The sequence below is a fragment of the Penicillium paradoxum genome (assembly GCF_028828445.1).
Source record: "Penicillium paradoxum strain IBT 22861 chromosome Unknown utg000006l_segment0_segment0, whole genome shotgun sequence".
In the NCBI taxonomy this organism is placed as follows: Eukaryota; Fungi; Ascomycota; class Eurotiomycetes; order Eurotiales; family Aspergillaceae; genus Penicillium; species Penicillium paradoxum.
Window position 1 is genome coordinate 529,140 of NW_026643184.1, and position 16,500 is coordinate 545,639.

General features: G+C 50.4%; 7 protein-coding genes across 7 annotated transcripts; 1 reads left to right on the top strand and 6 right to left on the bottom strand.

The window, feature by feature from the left end:
• Positions 1-206: 206 nt before the first annotated feature.
• On the bottom strand, positions 207-1,676 carry N7457_006699 (uncharacterized protein; the record flags this gene model as incomplete). Its single annotated transcript, XM_057177743.1, has 2 exons — positions 207-1,576; positions 1,625-1,676. 2 exons carry the CDS (start codon positions 1,674-1,676, stop codon positions 207-209), a joined length of 1,422 nt encoding a protein of 473 aa, XP_057029487.1.
• Positions 1,677-2,380: 704 nt separating this feature from the next.
• Positions 2,381-3,252, bottom strand: N7457_006700 (Vps55 family protein; the record flags this gene model as incomplete). The annotated part of the gene is given in 5 exon segments (XM_057177744.1): positions 2,381-2,514; positions 2,661-2,874; positions 2,930-3,001; positions 3,048-3,200; positions 3,217-3,252. The coding sequence occupies 5 exon segments, from the start codon at positions 3,250-3,252 to the stop codon at positions 2,381-2,383; spliced, it is 609 nt and encodes a 202-aa protein (XP_057029488.1).
• A 109-nt stretch (positions 3,253-3,361) lies between these two features.
• pre5 (proteasome core particle subunit alpha 6) lies at positions 3,362-4,263 on the top strand (the record flags this gene model as incomplete). The annotated part of the gene is made up of 3 exons (XM_057177745.1): positions 3,362-3,399; positions 3,459-3,570; positions 3,640-4,263. 3 exons carry the CDS (start codon positions 3,362-3,364, stop codon positions 4,261-4,263), a joined length of 774 nt encoding a protein of 257 aa, XP_057029489.1.
• Positions 4,264-4,537: 274 nt separating this feature from the next.
• N7457_006702 (LOG family protein) lies at positions 4,538-5,385 on the bottom strand (the record flags this gene model as incomplete). Its single annotated transcript, XM_057177746.1, has 2 exons — positions 4,538-5,219; positions 5,345-5,385. 2 exons carry the CDS (start codon positions 5,383-5,385, stop codon positions 4,538-4,540), a joined length of 723 nt encoding a protein of 240 aa, XP_057029490.1.
• Positions 5,386-5,852: 467 nt separating this feature from the next.
• On the bottom strand, positions 5,853-6,973 carry med6 (mediator complex subunit MED6; the record flags this gene model as incomplete). The annotated part of the gene is made up of 3 exons (XM_057177747.1): positions 5,853-6,401; positions 6,466-6,827; positions 6,883-6,973. The coding sequence occupies 3 exons, from the start codon at positions 6,971-6,973 to the stop codon at positions 5,853-5,855; spliced, it is 1,002 nt and encodes a 333-aa protein (XP_057029491.1).
• Positions 6,974-7,937: 964 nt separating this feature from the next.
• Positions 7,938-10,355, bottom strand: pabA (aminodeoxychorismate synthase pabA; the record flags this gene model as incomplete). Its single annotated transcript, XM_057177748.1, has 1 exon — positions 7,938-10,355. The coding sequence occupies one exon, from the start codon at positions 10,353-10,355 to the stop codon at positions 7,938-7,940; it is 2,418 nt and encodes an 805-aa protein (XP_057029492.1).
• Positions 10,356-11,056: 701 nt separating this feature from the next.
• On the bottom strand, positions 11,057-16,354 carry N7457_006705 (histidine kinase-like ATPase domain-containing protein; the record flags this gene model as incomplete). The annotated part of the gene is made up of 2 exons (XM_057177749.1): positions 11,057-16,163; positions 16,227-16,354. 2 exons carry the CDS (start codon positions 16,352-16,354, stop codon positions 11,057-11,059), a joined length of 5,235 nt encoding a protein of 1,744 aa, XP_057029493.1.
• Positions 16,355-16,500: the final 146 nt, after the last annotated feature.

Genomic DNA, 16,500 nt, shown 5'->3' on the forward strand with positions numbered 1-16,500 from the left:
ATAGGAGTATCAACTAGCACAGGGTTGGTTGAGGTGTATCGAAAATGATCGGTGATCTACAAGTGACCAAGACCAAGCGGAAAAAGTATTATTGTAAATAAATGCCCTCAGAACGAACTCTATCAAAATGCAGCCTCCCAAACGCCAGATATGCTTTCATAAATTCGTGAACATTCCCACTATCCCAGACTTCCCTTTATCTGCCCTTAATGCTCCTCGCAGAACAGCCTCAGTAGCTCATCAATACAAGTCATGGCCTTCTCCTTTTCCAGAACAGAAGGCGCTAACCCCGGCACCTGCTTCAAGTATCTCCGTAGCGCAAAAGCCGCAGCCTTGTACGTCGCATGGTACATGGCCTTAAACTCATCATCGTCCGTGGTGGTGCCAGGAGCAGGCGTTTCAGCACGCAGAGTCTCCGGCGCCGGCGTCGTACCAGGCAAATCAGGTTCAGGCTCAGCAGCAGCAGTCCCTGTTGGTTTACTCGTAGATGCAGAGCGCGGGTTCGCGCGGTGAAATCCATAGAGCCGCATACAAGTCAAGATCGTGCGGGTGATGAGGTTCTTATTATCTGCAATCACAGTGTCCGGATCCTTGGCCGGCGATCCAGGCGCAGACACTGGGTTCTCCACCGGCAAAGAGAGAGAAGAAGGACCTTGACTCGGGAACGAATGAGTTCCGCGACGGCCAGAATCCAAGAACGGGTTCGGAGTTGGCGCGCGCTTTTGCGGATCGGCGTTGATCCCTGGGGTTGCGCGGCCGCGCACACTACCTGGACGTTGCAGGCCTGCTCCAATGGAGACGGACCGAGATCGGCGCGAGACGATCCGGTCTAGAGATGGGAGGGAAGGGGTATCGTCTTCGGGCTCGCGCTTGATGCGCAGAGTCTGCAGGTTTTGTGACGAGGAGAGAGGTCGGGAAGATGCCATGAGTTGGGAGACGGCTTCGCCGCCGCGCTGGCGGACGCGGCGATGGTGCTGCGCGGCTACTTCGAAGAGAGTTGCGACTCGTTTGCGCTTTGGGCTGGGCGAGCTTGTATCTGGTAGGAACTCTGCGCAGCGCGGGTTGGCGATGGGTTGGTCGGAGTCGGAGAGGGGTGGGGATGGGTAGGCTTGGGCTTGAGTGATTCTGGAGGATGATAGAGGTGCGGCGTATATTCTGAGTTCATAGGGAGCTCGGTTTGGTGGGTTGCTGGTGCCTTGGATATCGGAAGGCGATGAATGTGGAGGGGTGGGTGGCCGTGTACATGATGTTGCGCTGGATAGCACGCCGTAGACTAACAGGCTCGTCGGGGCTACGTCGGCTGATTTGGTGTTGTTTTCAACACCCAGTAACAACCCTACTGGACATTGGAAGGATTGTTGGAGTGCTGGCTCTTCTTCGTTTAACCAGATAGCGCCCGTGAGCTTGGTTTGTAGCCATTTTGATGTCCCCGCGTCGGATGTGTGTAGTTCGAGATTGGGACCGGCACGAGCGTGTAATGGGATAAGTGATGGATTGACAAAGCTGCGGAGACATATTTGGGAGTCTTTGGATAGCTCAGACTGCCAGTAGGAATTGGGGTCGACCAGTCGAATCCCTATATAATTGTTAGCGAGGAACAAGATTCGATACGCGGCTGGTTTACCTTCTAACTTGGAATCCGAGTTGAGGGGAATGGATCCTGACCAGACATTCATTTTGTTCTCTGAATCCTGCAAAGGCCTTTCATAGATTCAGCATAGCGGCAGCCGTATAGATGTAGTTTGCGTTGTGATCTAACATCGATCTGCTGTTATCTCCGCATCTCCACAGACGCGCCGAATTCGCGCGCGGTCACGTGTTGCATAAATCAATCCGAAGAGACCAATTGAATCGCAACAATCGAAATACCCGCAGGAATACACCTGAGAGCTCTTTCTGTGGACTTCAAATCATTCTCAAGGTGATATGTTTGTTTCTACCCGATTGTTTTCACTCTTTAGGCGGCAATGTTGTAGACGGAAAATCAGACATTCTTGTGTACTTTATATCGAGACCAATAATGAGGACATATGTATGCAAACTAACTGCTGTCGGGAAGACCTCAGAGCCCGTGCTTCTTACGAATGATTCCGACGGTAATATAGGCCAAGAACTCTAAAGCGGTTTAGAATTCTCTATATCAATTGTGTTATAGTACACCTAGAGCACATAGCCAAGTGCTGGACCCCATTGCCATTTGAAGTGAGGCTTGGTCCGCATCAAATCACTCATACATAGCATACCAAACGTACTTCGATGTACGCTAAAATAACGAAAAAGAAAAAACAACAATTGCAAAAAAATATCATGATGAAGGCCTGTTCGTGCGGATCCCATTGGCCTACATGGTCTTAGGCGACCCCGCGCCTCACACGGTCGATCAGAACTCTTCCTGTTCCTGGAAGAACATCGAAAAGCTAATGATAGTGCCGTAAATCAATAGGCCTCCGAAAATAGACATGATCATTGCTGGAATTTCGATAGCACCGCTGTGAGCAAGGACAATGGGAAGTGCTAGTAGATAGGTCAGTTGATGTTCATGAATGGTGCGGTACAACGAAAGTGCGGAACGCCATGCGTAGTCCAGACACCAACAGCCAATTCAGTAGACTGTGGAGCAGTGTGTCCCGCAAGAGGGGTTGTTTTCACGAACGACGTACCAATGCCGGTAAGAACCAAGAATCCGGTCATGAACCGTCCAAAGTCCATCGCAGAATTGCTGGAGCTGTCCATAAAATCATCGGGGTTTGCGCATCGTTGGCAGATCCAGTTGGGAAGCGGCGCAACAACATAAATACCAACAACCAGCAACGGCCAGTACTTATGCCATAGTGCGGAAGAGAGGATCACGAGGAGGAAGCCGATTGCAAGAACCTGGTCAAATGTTAGAAATTGTACCAATATAAGAAAAGAGCGAAACAAAACCTACAAATGAAAGTGCGATAATGGTCTTGAGTCCAGCCGCCATGATTGCGGAGATGCCGAAGTCCGGTCGATGAGACTAAAGGTGTGTGAAGGCTGGGTAGGATTGGGTGAGACCAGGAGACGATATTCAGAGCAGGTCGGATCACAGCCCCATTGGCCGAGTGCAAAATACTAAAGAAGGACAGCAGAGCGTCAAGTTGGAGATGAGCGCGGAATGAGTGACGTTGGCGCCTGAAGGTCACTGGATACAAGGCCTCAGGCACCAACAGCTCATGCTTCACACCGCGTCACTTTACTGCCTGCTCCAGCTCCCCCATCTCCCTCCATCGCCGGATTATCTCTCAGGTTCTTGTGTTGCTGTTCTTGAATCTTTGATTATCAACAAGAATCCTTCTTTTCTGCTAGCCCTCATATTTATTCACCCTTTCCAGCCACGATGTTCAGAAACAATTACGACAACGATGCCGTCACCTTGTAAGACCAGTTCCCCGATCCTCCTCGGTTCCATCAGATGCTAACCTGAGAGATCCCAGCTCTCCACAGGGTCGGATTTTCCAAGTAGAGTATGCACAGGAAGCAGTGAAGCAAGGATCCGTTGTGGTGGGATTGGTGAATAAGACACATGCCGTGCTGGTTGGACTCAAGGTTCGAAGACCAGGAACCGAAAACGAACCAAACCAAACCGTCCAAACTAACATTTAAACCTTTTTCCAGCGCAACGCAGAAGAGCTCTCCTCGTACCAGAAGAAGATCATTGAGATCGACTCGCACATGGCCATCGCCATCGCCGGCCTTGCATCAGACGCCCGCGTCCTTTCAAACTTCATGAAGCAGCAATCCCTTGGCTCGAAGATGACTTACGGCCGACCTATTCCTCTGGACCGGATTGTCGCTCAGATTGGCGACCGCGCGCAGACCAACACCCAGCACTACGGGAAACGGCCATACGGCGTGGGTCTGCTTGTTGCCGGTGTTGACGAGGCCGGCCCGCACCTGTTCGAGTTCCAGCCCTCTGGTCTTACGCACGAGATGCTTGCTTGCGCCATCGGTGCGCGGTCGCAGATGGCGCGTACGTACCTGGAGCGGAACCTTGAGAAGTTTGCGGATTGCAGTCGTGACGAGCTGATCCAGCACGGATTGAGCGCACTAAAGGAGACACTGTCTCAGGATAAGGAGCTCACAGTAGACAATACCTCTGTTGGTGTTGTTGGTGTGACTAATGGCAAGAAGGAGAGCTTCAAGCTGTACGAGGGCCAGGACACAGCTGCGCTGCTTGAGGTGCTCGAGCAGCGTGAATCTGCTGGTGCGGAGGGCGAGTCCATGGAGGTTGATTCATAATCGTCTAATTTGGTTTAATGATTTGCATAGACATGAAATTCTGATTATGCTTTTGTCATGTGTTTGCCGTCCCATGATCTCAGTGCTTCAGTCATCAATTCATAATGCCTTTCTAACGAAGAACGAAGTAACGTACTTATGTATGTTCATGTCCCCAGGAAGACTTTCGCTGCCCACAGAACCCCAAACAATCCCGAAAAAGACAATGGCCGAACGCAAGAATTGTCTATGTACCCGTGCCCTAGTCTAATGCTCACCAAAGTACGGAGCAGCTTCACTCCTGTCCCCAGTTCAACTGCATCCGCCCGCTGCTCACCCGATAAGCCAGTAACTTCGGCCAGACCTCCGACACTTCTTTAGCTTCCGCCAAGATCTCCCCATTATCAGCACTGATGTATCCCTCCTTCACCGCATTGCGCACCCAAGCCAACAACCCGTCCCAATATCCATTGATATTCAACAACACAACAGCCACCTTATGAATGCCCAACTGATTCCACGTCGTCATCTCCATCACCTCCTCAATAGTCCCGAATCCACCAGCCAAGGAAACAAACCCAGACCCAGGCCCACCCTCGAGCACCTTCGTCGCCATCAGACGCTTACGCGTATGCATATCCGGCACAATAGTGGTAACACCGTACTCGGACTCGGGGATCCCTTCCGCATCAGTTGGATCAATGACCCGCTCAGCAGCTTTGCCGGCACCGGCACCGGCCTGGCCCTCTATGTGCTCGCGCATGCCGCTGACGGTAGCGACTTTGATCAGCGCGCGGGGGATGATGCCGTGGACGGATTTCGGGCCGGAGAGCGAGACCAGCACGCGGGCGACTTCGCCCATTAGGCCGGTTGTGCCGCCGCCGTAGACGAGTTGCACGTTGTTCTTGTGGAATTCTTCGGCGAGGGCTCGCGCGGCTTCCATGTGGATGGGGCTGTTGCCGGGTACGGAGCCGCAGCTGTAACAGCCCGAGGGTATCTGGTTAGTCTGATGGGTTTCGAGGAGAGATGGGGGTTTAGATCGATGGCAAGAGCATTGGGTATAGTTGGAACTTTGCGGGTGGTGATGAGGGGCATGACTCACAATACACAGACCACAGCTGGCTTGGTTTCGGAGTCCGCCATTTTGATATGTGAATGACCTTCAAGTGTAGGAGCCAAGGAGAAGTCTTCACAAAGCAGCTTGCGTAAAGGAGAATGGAGGGAGGAAGATTGATGCCAGCAACCGGGACGAACCAGCACCCCACCCCGATAAGAAAGATAGCGGAGTATAACGTTGCCAACTTGTCGCCAGGTCGTCGAGGGGCTTTTCTTCTCGAGTCGAGTTGGAATTATACCATTGAATAGGCCCAGTCTTCATCCAACATTACGTGTATAAGACGCCCCCTCTGGTTGAGATGACTCGAAATCTAGGACTAAATCATGCCTGTGTATGGCAGGTCTTTACAACTGGGCATAGTTTTACCTCCGGATATGATGAGACAAATGATGAAACCTGCCTCAAACAAAATGTAAACCAATTAGATACTTCAAATGCTATGCCCAATTTCCAAACGCCCAGAAATGACAAAAAAGGGTATCAAGAAAGCAACTCAGCTCACAACCCGACTTTTCTTCTTCTTCCCCTTATCACCTCCCGAGCTAGGCGGCGAGGCACCCTTCTCAGAAGCTTTACCGGGCGTTTCGACACGGACCTGCGGCGTCGACGCTCTGACAGGCAACGTAGAAGACGAGCCAGTCGGTGCCGTATTAGCAGGGAGTTTCGGTGCAGCTTTCCCAGCAGCGCCGGTCTCTCCGGTCCGCGATAGAATGAACGAGCCCGGCTCGCCGACGAGGGGGTTCTCGTCCATGAATTCGTCGCCGTAGCGCGTGAGCAGACTAAATGATTCTGCCAGGCTGAGCGTATCTTGGAAGCTGGAGGCTGTGCTGGTCAGGCTTGATTTGTTGGTTGATTGAGAGTCGGTGCTTGGGAAGGATGCGTCCGGCATGGGTGTTGCTTCTTTGCTTTGGGAGGCTTGGCTGGTTGCGCTGGTTTCTTTGCGGGCTCCGGGGGGCATATATGTGTGTCCATAGGAAGGAGTGAAAGTCGGTAATGTCGATGCGGCTTTCATGAGCTGAGATAGGGATGTAACGGCCGATAGCTACGGAAGAGAAACCTATTAGAACATCTGCAAAGCTGTTTGCGATCTCTGGGGGAGAATGTACAATTCGGTTCCCCACTACACTCGCCACCGAGGGAGCCATGTAGATGCAATCGCCGACAATGAAGTACGTAGACATCACGATCACCTCGTCGTCGAGGCCGCTCCTCTTTCGCCGGTTCTGCTTGCGGATTACCCAGATATTGGACGGCTCGTGGGCGAAGCGGTTATCTGTCTGTGCGGCTGCTTGGAGGGGATCGTATGACACGACGAACTCTAGACCCTGCATGGTCTTCAATCGGGCCTCAAAAGCTTCGCGCGTCTCGACGAAATGACGGAAGGCATCGTTGTAGTTGGCTTGGATGGCGAGTGAAGCATTATTCGAGGTGGGATCAAAGAATGGAGATTCGGCGAAGTAGAAAAGGACTGATTGACACGAAAATTAAGATCATCTCCGCGTGTGGTGAGGAGTGCGACTCACTGTTGTTCGAATGAAGGAATCCCCCCATCATTTGGACGTGCGGGGGAGACCGCCAGAGAATCTCCTCCATTGAGGCATCTTGGCCCGCCATTTTTGTTACTGAAGTCACAAATCCAAGTCAGTCCAGATCAGGGAAAAGTTGCGATGTCCCTCTATTCTAGAGATACACGAAAGAGACCGACAGGGAAGACGCAGCGCGGAAGTTGAAGCTGCGGAGAAACCCATGTTTGGCTTGTTTGCAGCCGACCTATATACGGTATTTGATGCCTTCGTTGAATTCCTCAGCAACGATGTTTCAAATTCGCGGAATATGAAGAGGTAGACTCGTCAAAAGGGCATCAAAATCCTTTGGGATCAATCTCTTCTATTTCCCAATCTCCATCGACTTCCGTGAACGATTCTACCTATGATGGCGAGCCTACTTTCACTGATTCGGATGCCTGTGCAAGGGAAAATTTCCCATATTGGGATGTGAACGAGAGAATACGCTATGCTGAGTTTCTCCGTCTTTTTGAGCGCTGGGCTACGGTATGGTTGGGTCTAGGCGTAGAGCCTTGAACGGCCGAAATACTTCTTCGGGGGTGTCAATGAGCTTACCTGGGAGAAAAACATCGTTGCGCTACTAAACCTCCAAATCATTGTCTTTTGGTAAGTTCGAAGGTTTCCATGAGAGGTTTGTGTCAATTGCCTGGGACGATCTACGTAGATTACATGTTGCTTTGTCTGCACTATATGTATCTATACAATAGAAGTTGGTGTTGGGGTTGAGAAAGTTGGGAATTATTAGGCTTGTATTCCCGTCTCGGAGGCTGTCCAACTCACTACTTTGGAGCCTTTGTGATAGATGGAAAAATTAATTGGGTTGCATAATTCTCATGAGTGTATATATCTATCAGAATGACATTGATTTAGGGATTAGTGTATATTGAGTGTTGAGTCGAATCTTTCTATCCCAACATAATGATCCAGATGTTGAAGGCAAAGGAAAAGCGTGGATCCTTATGTGAACGGTGGTGACTCTCAAAATGGCCAATGATAAACTTTGCGCCGAGCGATTAAGAAGCGGCAATGGCTTTCTCATCTGCATCAAGCGGCTTGAAGACGTTGCAAACAACACGGAGTTTCGTCAACATCTCGTCCCATTCCCCCTCCGCTGTGCTGAGCGTAGTGATGGCACCCCCGGCTCCAATTCGCCAGGTCTGCTGCTTATTCTCGGTGTAATCGTGTCCACCATAACAGGTAAATGCTGAGCGAATCAGTACCGAGAAACTTCCGCCGCCACCAAGGTCCAGGAAGCCCATGACACCGGAATAAATGCCACGCGTGCGATTCTCAATTGTTTTAAGATGCATGCAAGAGCGCTCCTTTGGTGCACCTGTCATGGAACCAGGTGGCAGACACCGCTGGAGGGTAGTCAGGCCATGGACAGACATGTTGGGGGTATGCAGTTGAGGCATATGTCGCACCGCAAAACCAGGGTGGTTGGGACGGACTTTGCCTTTGATGTGGGTAATCATTGAGTAGACTCGGCCATAATCGGCGACTTCCAGCAGTTTCTCGACGTGAACACCGCCTGATCCACAGATACCATATAGATCATGGCGGATTAAATCCGCGATCATCAGGTTCTCGGCCATCTCCTTGGTGGAGCTGAGGATCTCACAAGCCTTTTCCATGGTCATGTCTGGAGACTTTCGGACTGTGCCTTTCATTGGTTTCATCTCCAATGTAGAGTGGCGGTCCCAGTTGAGGAAACACTCCGGACTGCTGCTGGCAATCTTCGTATCTCCCAAATCAGCAAAAGCACTGAATGCAGCTGGGTTGTATTTTTTGAGTCGCTTGTACAGCTTCCAGGGGAACACGACACGATCCGATTCCACCTCTGAAACTGGCAAGGTGATTGATGTCTCAGATGTCAAACACAGCTCATAAGATTCGCCGGCTTTTAGCTCTGCTTGGCAAGACTCGATTTGTTGTTTGTACTTTTTTTCCTCGGGCAACTGAATCTTGGCTTCCCTGAGAATAGAATCCAAACCGTGCTCCCCAAGTGAATTGCTGTCACTAGTTGAGAGGCCCTGCAGCTGCTGTAGTGTTTCATCGAGCCAGGTTGTATCATCTTGGCGAATAGATTGGATAACAACGTCACCAGTAGCATTATCGACAACTACACTTCTTTCACACCACAAAAGGCTGACATCGGGGGGATCCGCGAAAGAAGAACGAGACGAAGCGTTCTCTGTGCCAGAGGGCTTCGGTGTCTCAGAAGCCTGCGCTGAGCCTGGATGGGGCAGACAAGTGAGACCAAGTTCATAGGAGAAATAACCCAGGAAACCACCCCAGAATGGTACCTGCAGACTTCCAGAGTTGACCTTCTTCATTTCCATCAGATAGCGCAATGCATCCCACAACTGAGCAACGGTAAGACGACTCTCAACATCCCGGTGTTCACCGTATAGCTGGAGTAAATGAAGGACGTGCGTATCAACGGTATATTCCAATCGCCATGAGCCAGGACTTGGCACCGAGACGATGCTATATTGGCCATTCGATTGAAACACGACTGTCGGAGTACCTGGTTTGTTGAAAAACTCACTAATGGTCTCTGCAGTCAGGTCAGATCGTTGGAAAGTCCGAGCAATCGAACACCTCGAAGCCGACTTGCTCCATTTGAGCATTTCATATGCAGCATCAGGGAATGGGGTGGGAGAAGTGTGAGGGCTGATAACTGTCTCAGGAAGGGAACAATATCCCCCGCGTCCGACAATCTTATTAAATGCAAGAGCCATTTTCCACCAATTTTGAAGAAGTGCCTTACAGGCATTGAAATCTGATTTGCAGGACTCCGGGTGGAACTGAACACCCCAGAAAGGCTTCTGGAGGTGGCGGACTGCCATGGGGATGGGTGTTTCCGGCCGATCCGTTAATGACAACCAAGCCAGATATTCTAGCTCGGGCGAAGTGGAAGAAGCTGAGTTGGCATAGAGTGAGTGGTAGAGCGTGACCTCTACCTCAGGTAAATCTTCAAAGATATCCTTCGAGGACGTGGAAATCTTGTGAATTTGGCCATGAAGCGGGTACGGGAGCCGCTCAATTGGAACACCGTGATGAAGACAAAGGCTCTGGAATCCTAGACAGATACCGAAAACTGGCATGAGATCCGAGTCGTGGAGATTCCAGATGTCTCTCATGATGCCGACATCGGAGGGAATGTTAGGATCTCCTGGCCCTGGTCCGAGTACGATGGCCTCGTAGTGCTGGAGAAAATCGATCATGTTGGAATCGGGCCAGTCTGAGTCAATGGTTATCACCGTGACTTTAGCCCCCAAGGTCTCCTCCAGCATGGCGACCACATTGTATGAGAATGAGTCGTATGCATCGACGTAAAGTATGCTCTTGAGAGAAGGGCTATGATTGAGTTTTGGCAGTATGTGCTCACTGCTCGAGGCATCCCAATCATCTAGCATGGGTGCCATGTCGCATGAGGTTAGTTTTGAGTTTGACGGCGTCTGTATGGGATCCAGTTGTTCGGAGAGATTTTCAACGATCCCGTAGTAGAAACTGAGATCAATCGTGGCAGAAGAAAGAGAAGGTCATCCCCATCCTAGGGTCTCCAGTTCTTGAGGCCTCGACTTGGACCTAGAATTCGCCGCTTATCTGATGGAGCGGGACCAAGAAGTGGCAATATGCGGGATGCTCCCAGTGAGGGCAATTGGGAGAGGCTTTGAGAGATCAATATCACGCCATACACCAGTGTACAGGAGCCAGAGAGGCACAGGAGCTAACAATGCATTGTGGTGAAGTCGAGAAGAAAAATTAAGGTTGGCGTTGGAAAAGGTCAAAAGCGGGTACTAACGGAATGACTCCACCGAGTGGCGAGGGGTCATCGTGATTTTATATCCCAGTTGGATTTCACCTCTTCAGTGAGACAGATTCCTGATTATAGCCAATTTCCAGATTGATATGGTGGGGAGCCAAAGGAGATCAATGAGGTGGGATGCCCTAAGAGGGGCATCGGAGAGAACCGTTTCCCCCTGGAATGTTCCCCCCACTGTACGCCAGCTCCTTTAGCCATGTTGTCTGTTTACAAAGGGACTCGGCCAAAGGTTAGAAATTTCGCTATCTGGTACATCTAAATAAAATTGCACAGCTATGGGGTATTCGACATTGCAAACCATCACTGTCCAGGCGGAGGTGGTTGCGTTGGTGTCTGCAGCGAAGCAAGCTTGACCGCAACCTTAGGGAAATACTGGGCCACAAAGCCCTCGGTGTAGAAACTGTGTGCCGAGCTGTGATCCCCAACCAAGTTGTGCGCCAGCTCATGGCACAGAATCACCCACCAATATACAATGGCCTCAGTGCGATCCGGGCTGGTGCTCTGGAGTAGCTCGGGTTCCTGCAATGATTGGAAATACCAGTAGTTGCAGAAGATACTACCCGCGCGATTGAAGGCAATTGTTTTGCCGCCCGGATCATAGAAGATGCTCAGACTGTCAGACCGCATCGAGAAGATTGAGCCACAATCAAGGAGAATCGAAGAGAAAAGGTTGAACCCGACACGGTTTCGTGCGAGGAAAGCAGACCTCTCGGTGACTGTTTTCGTGAACAGAACATTCATGCCACTACTGGGAAGCGTAGCGACAAACTCCAAGTCATGACTTGGTCGTTCGTCGCAGTAGGACTCGCTCTTCTGGATTTGGTTTGTTTCTGGGCGACTGTACACATCAGAGGATCCGTGGGCTCGACACGCTTGCACAGCGGAGAGAAGCTCTGAGTTCAATCGGTGAGGCGAGTTGGCGTTCACAGGTTGCTCCGAGCGCGTTTGCTGTGTCTGGGGATCGTTCGGGGAGTAAGGCGGTGGTGGAGGCGTAGAGGACTCGGGAAGCAAAGATCGAGATTGTCCATCAGAGGCCGAGTTCGAGCTAGACTTCCCACCATCCAAGCCGAATCGTTTCGACAGATTGGCAAACAACCCACGACTTGGTCGCTCTGGCATAGGCTCAGGTGGAACGGCATGTGCCTCTTCTGGCAACGTCTTGTTATTTTTGGGTGACTCGGGGAAAACCCCGGGCATCGCATTTTGTGTCTGTGCCTGGGACCTCTCTTCTTCAGCCTGCTGGGAGTCACGCTGGGCTTGACCAGCCGCCCAGGCAGCTTCTCTCTCCTGCAAGACACGTCTCTCCTCCTCGAGCTGTTTTTGACGCTTATCTTCTGCAATTCGAGCTTCTTGGGCCTTTTGCCTCAGGATACGCTCCACATTATAACCTCGAGCGCGGAGTTCCAAGAGATCCGTCTTCAACAGCATCTCTAGAGTGAGAGTAGAATGCAGCTTTGGTCGCTTCAAGATCAAATGCACCAAGGATTGACTGATCTCGTACAGATCGTATCGTCCTGGACAGATACACATGCCCCAGGTGGAGTTTAGGCGTGCAACAATTGCGTTTCGCTTCTGCGTATGCGCCACCCGTCGTCCTTTTAAGGATCTCGTAAGACTTATTGATGTCACGACCTGGACTTTGAAAGAATGCTCCAACCATCGAGTCCCATGTAGAACGGAATCTGTGGGTTGGTCATGCAAGAAAAGTCGCGCACGTTCGAGAATCAGCTTCTCCAATTTGTGTGCGGGGGTTTGATCGGAAGCGATGCTGCCAAATCGCGCTTGTTCTTCAACAAGTCTGCTCAAAGGAATAGCCCCAAGGGCAGCGTAAAAATCTTCCAATGATTCTTCTTGTGGCGCGGCCAAGATATGTTCTTTGAAAAGATTGAAACTTTGGAAATCGTCTACCACGACAATCTCCTTGGCGGAGGCGAGACTCCATTCTTTGATATTCATATCATCATCCTCATCATGAAGCTCCTTCCCGGACGACTTTTTGGCATTATGGTCTGACGCACTAGGTGGAATGTCACGGCTGGCAAGAAGGAATCTCGCCTTCTTCATTTCAACAAAAAGATCCTTGTCCTTCTTCAGCACTGAGAGATGCTCCGCGAGAGTCCTGAGGAGCATCAGGTACTTCTCCGAGCTTTGGAATGCAGCGGAGATGCGAGCTGGCTCTTTGACCAGCATCCGTGCAATTTCGATCTTGGTGGGTTCTCGTTTCGATCCGATGGCCATGAGGAAAAGATTTGCCTCCGGGCCAAAGTTAACGAAGTCAAATATGTCCTTGTAGTCCTCCCCCTCTCCAAGATAGCATAGCCTGGGGGCCACAAGTCGAACTTTAGGTTCCTTCTCTGATTGGTCGCGGGTATGGATTGGGATGATTGGAGCCTGACCAATGCGGGCAATATCGTGCTGGCTCAGATCGGCTACTCGTCCTGCGAGATACTTGAACATAATCCGAGCATCCCTTTGGGTAGTTGGAGGCTGTTTTGAAAGAACTTGCAGGCAGTCCGTCATGGGAGGATGAGGCCTGACTCCCAGCCTGGAGGCATGGGAGTGAAGATTCTGCCTGAGAAGCTTGAAACCGAACAAGGCCGCACCTTCATCAGTAAAGCACTTCTTCGGTACGCTTAGACTATCGGATCCTTCGATGGGAAGAAATGGAACTGTGACCGCACTAATCTCAAACGAGACATACCCATTCGAGTGATACTCGCCAAGGAAGTATGAGAGAGCCTTGCTTGCTCGGCTATCTTTCTCCGTGCTGCCGGCAGACATGAGGTGTACCAGTTCCACCGCCGATGGGTAACTCTTGAGCCCCATCATCGTGAGGAATTTGCCCTCATTGCTGTTGCTGGTATAGATGCCTGGCCATTCGATGATCGGTAACCCAAGAGCTCGCAATGCATCCTTGGGCTCATAAAGCTCACAAATCTTGTAACGTGTGTTTTCCGAGCCACTTCCACTTTCTGCAGTACAAATGCTGGCCCCCTTGAGCCTCTGAATATCATTAGTAGGGATATCATCTCTTACAGAGGCGAGATATCTGATGAGGTCAACGTGATTCCATTTCCTAGGTGTAGGACCTTTCTCGTCACTCGAAGTTGGGGTGTTGATCAAGCGATCAAAGATCACACCAAGCTCCACAGTTTTACGAACGCCAAGTGAAACCAGGATTTTCTCCTTTACCCCGTTCAGACCGTGAACCACGGGTAGGTCGTCAAAAAGGCGCACAGAAGCAAAATATGTCTGCGCAGGCTGCTTCATCCCGAGCTTTGTGGGTATCACAGTCTGAGGTTGAAGTATTGCGACAACACTTTGCTTCGATGCTTGGCTCAAGACCTCCCATTGCTTTGATAGAACAGGCATAACCTGACCCGAAAAAACCGCCGACTGCGTGATGTCTTGCTCTGCTGGGAAAATATTGCGGTCCCCGGAATTGCTGATGATCCAGCGAAGCCAAGGAACAATTTGCAGCTCGGTCCAGCCAAGCGCTTCCAGGTGTTGCTTGTCCAAAGACTTGGTGAACCTGAAAGGTATCACACTTGGCGGTACAGGTAAATCTGCTGGAATGCGCTGAGGATTCAGGAAACAGTTAATCTCCGCAAAGATCAGCAAGCGAGTGGGAACTCCCTGTTTGTCCTCGTCATTAGCCACTGCTACACGCAGTAGACTTTGAACCGATGACTTATCAAGCTGGCCGACCACAGTTTTGCGTCCAAGCCATGAGATAAATTCAAGGACTTGGTTGGAACGCAAAGTGTTAGACTCCAATTCGCGCTTGATGTCGGATACTGTGATTTCCGTGACCAATCCGAAATCCGTGAGCCTTTTGACAAAGTCTTTGGAGCCTTGCACAAATTCTTCAGGCAGGGCAGGAATTGAATCCATGAAACTCAAATCCTTGGGTGCGATACGTGTTTGATGACTGGGAATGACACCACAGGTAGAAAGGACCTCGATCGAGGCATTCTTGTTGCACATCCAGAATGCATCTTCAATTGTTTGCCCCAAAATTGAAGATGGGGTAGATTCACGGAACACAAACTGGTTTGCAGTGTGAATAGCCTCTGGCAGGACATCAACAATGTCCTCTTTCCGGATCTTGAGCGAACGTGACGGCCCAACTTTTGAAGCGAGTTTAGACTTGATTGTAGCCATCTCTGCAGACCAAGCAATTCGGCAGACGATACCAACTGCCCGCAACATTTCAAGATTCCATTTACTGATATACCGAGTGTTTAAATCAATACTCTCTCGCTCCACTGTAGGAATTACAGATGGGGCAGAGACATGAGCATTCAAGCCAGTCGTCTGCGCCGTAGGAAAGCCAATGAAGACTCTTCCGGCTTTTGTGGGTAGAATCGATGAAAGAATTTCTGACTGTGACGAGGATGCTCCAGTCGCCAAGTTAGCGTCATAGGAGGGAGTCAGGATTGCAATGGTTGCCTTCTTAGGCGGGGGCTTTCGTGTGGCTCGTTCTAATTCTTGGCTCAAATCTCGACTGATAGAGGGTTGAAGCGATGCGGTGTTAATATGCAAAAAGACCGATGCTGTGAGCATGGTATTCATGTTGCTCGAATCTTCCTGCCGCTCAGGTTCCGGGTTCTGGCTAGATTGTTTCTCTGGCGTGCTTTGCGTGAATTTGGAAAAGAAACTTCGAAGTGAGCTGGTTGTGTCCCGAAGATTATCGAGGCGGAATAAGCTTGCGTTGGGATTCCATTCAACAATTCGCATCCATGAAGCGTCGACCTGGGCAATTTCTCGCGTGACGTTAACGATTTTCATCAAACCTTCTGCAGTCTTGGTATCGATATCTCTTGGTATCGGAACGTCAACGCTGGGGGCGGTCTTTTTTGATAGCCGCAAAAGATTCCAATCATCTAGCCATAGTTCTATCTCTTGCAAGGAGACAAATGTCAAACTGCTCGACAAGAATTGACAAAGCTGCAGTAATGAGGGAACGGGCGAGGAATCATTGCGATAATCCAACACAAAAGTGGTGTCTTGACTTGCGACTTCCCCAAGATCCAGTCGGCGGGTAAACAGTGCATTCCCTTTCCAATAGAAGGCCATGGCTTGGTTACCGGAAGACACAAACGGCTCCTCGCAATCATCGAAGACACTGTAGAAACCCACCCCGAATGCGCCGATCTTTGTTTCATCTGGATTTCCGTCTGCAATCCGCTTCAGTCTTGCCCAATCCTTTTCGCTGAACGCAGCCCCGTTGTTTGAGATTAAAAGACGTCGAAGAGTATGGTTGGTAATGGTATGCTTCAGATGTGCAGTGGGATCATTTGATGAAGGTGAAGGTATTGTAGTCGACGGAAGAGTCTCAAATTTGATCGTCACTTTCGTTGCAGAGGCATCGGCCGCATTTTGGATCATTTCTCGAAGAACTGTCCTGTTCACCGAGAGATTGAAATTAGCCTCTGCGCCCTGTAATGAAGAAACCCATAGTTCTTACCATTTGCCGGAATACCGAGCAAGCACTTTTGAGATCAACCCTCGAGTGTCGACTGTCACGGCTTCCTCATCGGCCCCAGACCCCATAGTCCGTGCCTTCAAGGCGTTGAAATCCACTTGCATGGCCATCGTGTCGTGTCGGTATGTTATGTTTGATTATTTCCAAATCTTGCGTTTCGATAAAGATGATAGGCCCATCTATTTCAATGCATAAAAGCAGACGAGGATTGAACAAACAGGATCGCCGGTGGTCTAGGCCGCCGTGGACTTGGACG